General features: G+C 35.6%; 1 protein-coding gene across 3 annotated transcripts in view; it reads left to right on the top strand.

Annotated features, from left to right (window-relative positions):
* The window catches only part of EFCAB6 (EF-hand calcium binding domain 6), a 324,265-nt gene that overhangs the window by 157,626 nt on the left and 160,639 nt on the right, over nt 1–6,000 (top strand). For all 3 annotated transcript variants that reach the window (XM_011984010.1, XM_011984009.1, XM_011984011.1), the window contains one exon: nt 3,191–3,358. In XM_011984010.1, the coding sequence (XP_011839400.1) occupies nt 3,191–3,358 (168 nt within the window). The remainder of the gene's footprint in view (nt 1–3,190; nt 3,359–6,000) is intronic.

Here is a 6,000-nt window from a genome sequence, read left to right as displayed (position 1 = left end):
AAAAAAAAAAAAAAAAAAAAAAATTAGCAAACCGAAATCATCAATGCATAACAAGGCTTAAGTGCTGTGACCACATGGGATTTATCCCAGGATTGCAAAGTTGGTTTAACTTCCCCCAAAATCAATTAATATCATATGCAACATTAATAGAGTGAGGAACAAAACTACATGATTGTCTCAATAGATGCAAAAACAGTATTTGAAAAATCTAACACCTGTTTGTGATAATAACTTACCACAAATTAGAACAGAAGAGAAATACCTTCACCTGATAAAGGGAATTTACAACAAACCCATAGCCAGCAGCATAGTTAATGGTAAAAGACTGAACACCTTTCTGCTAAGATTAGGAACAGCACAAGAATGTCAGCTCTTGCTACTTCTAGTCAACACTGTGCTAGAGTTCTGGACAGTCCAATCAGAAAAGAAAAAGAAATAAAAGGCATCAAGATTGAAAAGGAAGAAGTAAAACTGTCTCTGTTCACAGACGATACGATCTTATGTGCGGAAAATTCTAAGGAATTTGTGCATGTGTGCGTACACATATTGCTAGAACTAATAAATGAATTTATAAGGTTGCAGAAATATAAGATTAACATACAAAAATCAGTTATATTTCTATAAACTAGCTGTGAACATTCTGAAAAGGAACTTCTGAAAGCAATTCCATTCACAATAGCATCAAAAAGAATACAATAGCTAGGAATAAATTTATCAAAAGAAGTGCCAGATTTGTACATTGAAAATTACAAAATATTGTTAAAGGAAAGTAAAGAATATGTAAATAAATAAAAATACATTCCATATTTATAGATTGGAGACAATATTATTAAGATGACAGTTTTCTGCAAATTGCTTTGTAGATTCAGTGCAAACCCTATCAACATCCCAGCTGGCTTTTTTTTTTTTTTTGCTTTTGAAAAACTATCTGAAAATTCGTATGGAAATGCAAGGTGGAAGAACAGCCAAAATGGTCTTGGAAAAGAAGAACAGAGTTAGAATACTTACAGTTCCAGAGTTTGAATCTTAGTGCAAAGCTATAGTAGTAAAGACTGTGTGATACTGGTTTGAAGACCAACATATAGATCAATGGAACAGAGTTGAGAGTTCGTAAATAAACCCTTACATTTATGTCCATTTATTTTTGACAAATTCAGTGGGGGAAAGGAAAATATTTGTTAAAATGTTAAGAGGTCAATTGGATATCCATAAGCAAAAAGATGAATTCAGTCCCTTACACCATACACAAGTAGATCTAAATATAAAAGGTAAACTGATAAAACTCTTAGAAGAAAAAAATACATAAATCTTTGTGACCTTGTGTTAGGCAAACATTTCTTAATGACACCAAAGTATAACCCATAAAAAAAACAAATCGATGCATTGGACTTTATCAAAATTAAATTTCATGCTTCAAAAGATACCTCTGAGAAAGTGAGAAGACAAGCCACAGACTGGGAGAAGATATATGCAAATCATATATCTGGTAAAGGACTTGTATCTAGAATATACAAGTACTTTTAGAACTCAATAAGAAGACAACCTAATTTTTTAAATGGGTAAAATATATTAATAGGCATTTTACCCAAGAAGATCTATGAACAACCAGTAAAATCTTTTATGAACCCATGAAAAGATACTTGACAGCATGGTTACTAGAGAAGCTCAAAGCCACAAGATACCACTTCTCACCCTCTAGGATGGCTATAATGAAAAAGACAGACAATAACAAGTGTTGACAAGGATGTGTGGAGATACTGGAACTCTCATATACTGCTTGTGAAAATGCGAAATGTCACAGCCACTGTGGAAAACAGCATGGCAGTTTCTGTAAAAATTAAATGTGACTTGTATAACCCAGCAATTCCACTCCTAGGTATCTGCCCAAGAGAAATGAAAGTGTGTCCACACAAAGACTTGTGTGCAAACATTCATAACAACATTATTTACAATTTCCAAACCAGAAACAATTCAAATGTCTATCAACTTGTGACAAGATAAACAAAATCTGGCAATGTAATGCTCAGTCAGGAATAAAAAGGAGCAAAATACTGATACATGCTACAACATGGATGATCCTCAAAAACACTATGTTAGGAGAAAGAAGCCAGATGCAGGAAACCATGTATTTATGATTCTATTTACATGAAATATCCAGAAAAAGGCAAATATCTAGAGACAGAAAATGAAGTCATTGCCTTAGGTTGGGGCTGGACATGGGGAGTGACTGCAAATGTGCACGAGGTTTATTTTGGGGGTGCTGAAAATATTCTAGAATTAGTGGTGATGGTTACACAGTGCTGTAAATTTATTAAAGTCACTTAAAAAATTAGCTGTCAGTAATTTCTATTTAGGTATTAAAGAATTGATTATGACTCCCAAACCAAATGGTAGGCATGCATATATCCCCTAAAGTACTTAGGTTACCCCTCAAGGGAACCTTGTATCCTTTTCAGATTTTGGACCCCCAAATAATAGTTGACATTTGCACACTGCTTTATTGCTTACTTAATAAATCCTTTTGTCACGTTAATATTCACTATGTCTCCATGTGAGGTGAGGATTCTTTATTTACCCTGTCTTTCTAGTAAACAATATCTCTCAATTTTGGAATTCAGTCTACTTATTGATAAATTTTCTGGGGGAAGAAATTTTTTCTCACTGTATTTTGCTCATAATGTGTTTTCTTTATGCAGCATGGCTGAAATGTTTCTAGCAAAGTAATTGTCCATTTATGTGATGGATGAGACTTGGTGGAGAAACAAGTACGATTTATTCTTACTAAATTGGCGAACTGTAATTGAACTGCTGGGAAGTGTTGTGCCCCATGCGGTTGAACCCCCAGCTCTCAGGTGGGATAGGAGCTGTTCAAGCCATTCAAGCCTCTGGGGAAGGCAGTCAGCCTGAGCGTGAGAAATGGGCCTCATTGCTCACCCAAAGCCATGTCCTGATAGAGAACATTGTAGGAACTGCACCTGGAAAGTTCTAGCATTCCCCCTACACACACACACACAAACACACATACACTGCTCGTGTTATATAAGGATCATCAGTCGATGTATTTGCGTTTCCAATCATAATTATATATGGCCAAAGCTCACTCTTTATTAAATGATGCTAAACATACATAATACTTTTTCTTCCTTTTTTCTTTTTTCAAAAATTCTGTTATGTATACTCTGATGCTCAGAAACCCAATGGACCGATAACAAGGGAAGAATTTCGACATATTCTAAATTGCGTGGCTGTAAAACTAAGCGATTCGGAATTCAAAGAACTAATGCAAACGCTTGACCCTGGGAACACTGGAGTGGTCAACATCAGCGTGTTTATTGATCTGGTTGAAAAGAACTCTAGGGTGAGTTTTGTAACAATTTCCTGTTTGGTTTTCTCTTTCTGCCGGGAAATGTCAGTATTCCTAATAAGAGATGCAGGTGAAATATGATTTAAGTAAGTTAACGACTTCCCAGTTTTCAACTCAGTCATTTCAAGTAAGGGTCCAGTGTTCAAGCATTGTTTGATTTTAACTTTTAGTTTCTGCATCTTAAAAAGGATGGTAATTGACATTTCTGAAAACCCATCCCTGAACAAGAGCCTTTTATATATATACAGGATGTAACTGGTACCACCTTGACAGCACTCCTCTTGCAGCCATGTCTTACTTATTTATTTATTTAGTGTTGTTCTTGTTTTTTTCTTGAGATGGAGTCTTTCTCTGTTGCCCAGGCTGGAGTGCAGTGGCATGATCTCAGCTCACTGCAGCCTCCGCCTGCCAGGTTCAAGCAATTCTCCTGCCTCAGCCTCCTGAGTAGCTGGGACTACAGGCACGTGCCGCCACGCCCGGGTAATTTTTGTATTTTTAGTAGAGACAGGGTTTCACCGTGTTGGCCAGGCTGGCCTTTATCTCCTGACCTCGTGATCCACCTGCCTCAGCCTCCCAAAGTGCGGGGATTACAGGCGTGAGCCACCGCACCTGGCCACAGCCATGTCTTTAAAAGGAGTATTTGTGAGTGACTACTGTGGTTCTCATTCATATTTTTAGAGTTTCGTACCCTACGTTGGTTCAACTTTAAAAAAATAACTGCTTATTGCCTTTAGTGACTAGCATTTGCCTTTAGCATTTGTTTCTTTTGACTGAAAAGTTGACAGTTTTATTATTAGAAATGCTTCTATAACTTTAATAGCTATTAGCATTAAAACAGTTTTAAGAACTTTATCAGATTCATTTCAGATAGTGCATGCAATAGGCTTTAACAGATTCTTGTTGAAATGTTTTTTAAAAAGCTTCCTTTAACAGGTACAAATTAGCTTTTAATTTTAGATTTTCGAAGTTGGCATCCCTATGAATCAAATTCAAACCAGTAATATCACGAGACGCACTGTTTCCCTTAAGGTGACGTTTCTACTGAATGGATCTGAATGGGGTGCCTGGCTTTGGGGAAAGCTTTAAGATGGTTTAGCTGAAGCCAGCTGCATTCTGTTCTGATGGTTTCTGTGCAAAGTGCAATTTATTCATCATCAATAAATCCTTTCCATCTGTCGTGGTTTTGCATCAAGGTCTTGGGAAGATATTATGGCATACTTCTTGTTTTAAAATGGGACAGTTTATTGGAGCGAAAGTGTCGTATTTAAATTACCTCCTCTTGGTACATGTAGACATTTTCTACCAACATTTTGGAGGTAATTTTAATAGGCCATAATACATAACTTATTCAAATGTTTTGTGATTACACAAGTAACAGAAATTCTTTGTAGATTAGAATATATCCCAAACTACAGAGGTGAAAATAATGATAAAAATCCCAAATCCCAATATTCAGAGATAGTTACACAGTTAAAATTGTGATAAATTTTCTTCTGCTCTTTGTGTGTGGGTGGGCACATTTTTTTGTTTACATGGTTGAACTCACTCTTTGTATGACTTTGTATATTCCATTTTTTCAGCTTCACATTATATGATGAGCCTTTCCCCCTCACCCCACATCATTAAAAACTCATCATAAACAAGACCGTCAATGGTATCTTAGAGTGTTCTGTGCACGCCCTTGTCACTGGGGCAGCTGGGCTGTTTCTCTTCTTCCTTTCGTTATGCTGGACATCTTTGTGCACAGATCTCCATTCATATCTAAATATTTCCTTAGAATAGATTTGAGAAATGGAAATACTGGCCCAAAAGGTGTGGGCATTCTTTGTTGCTGGATACATATATCCAGACATATTATCCAGTTATATATTATAATATAATTACATCATATATTACGTATTATTATAGTTTTACAATTATTATATTAATTACATCTTGGTACCTGCTTTTTTGTATCACTTTGTGATTATTGCTTTAGTATATATTTCTAGAAAAGGAATTATTGTATATACTTTAGCAATAACTGAATTATGTATAATATATATCCAGATATATAATTATCATATAAATATACTATATCTGGATATATATAGACATTTGTACACTGCTTTATTGCTTAATAAATCCTATATTATAATTATATGATACTATATTATTATATAATTATGCTATATAATTATAGCATAATATGTTATGTACACATATTATATATAATAACAGTTATATATACATAGTTACATGATATATAGTATATTACAAATTAGCTATATTATATATCAACTATATTACTATATTATATACTATAATTTAGTATAATGTATATAAAATTCCTTTATGCATAAAAGGCCTTGTGATCTGTTTTGCTAGACAGTGGGTCAGAATAGGCTGACCGTTGGTGTTGGCTGTACCCCATACCTGTCCTGCATAAGTGATAGATGCGTGTGTGAACCTGTGCACCCATGCCATGTATGTGGCGTTATGGATGCCTGAGCATGTGCCTTGACTCAGTTTACTGCCAGTGCTTCAGAGTCAGATCAAGCCTGGTGGCCAGGGAGTAGAGGCAGCCGGCCAGGGTAGGAGCTTGTGCACCTGCGTTCGACTCCCTGCCTCCACCTCTTATTAGCTGTGACCTGGGG

Source organism: Mandrillus leucophaeus, unplaced genomic scaffold (genome assembly GCF_000951045.1).
Source record: "Mandrillus leucophaeus isolate KB7577 unplaced genomic scaffold, Mleu.le_1.0 Scaffold26, whole genome shotgun sequence".
In the NCBI taxonomy this organism is placed as follows: domain Eukaryota; kingdom Metazoa; phylum Chordata; class Mammalia; order Primates; family Cercopithecidae; genus Mandrillus; species Mandrillus leucophaeus.
This window is presented reverse-complemented; position numbering and strand designations above follow the sequence as displayed.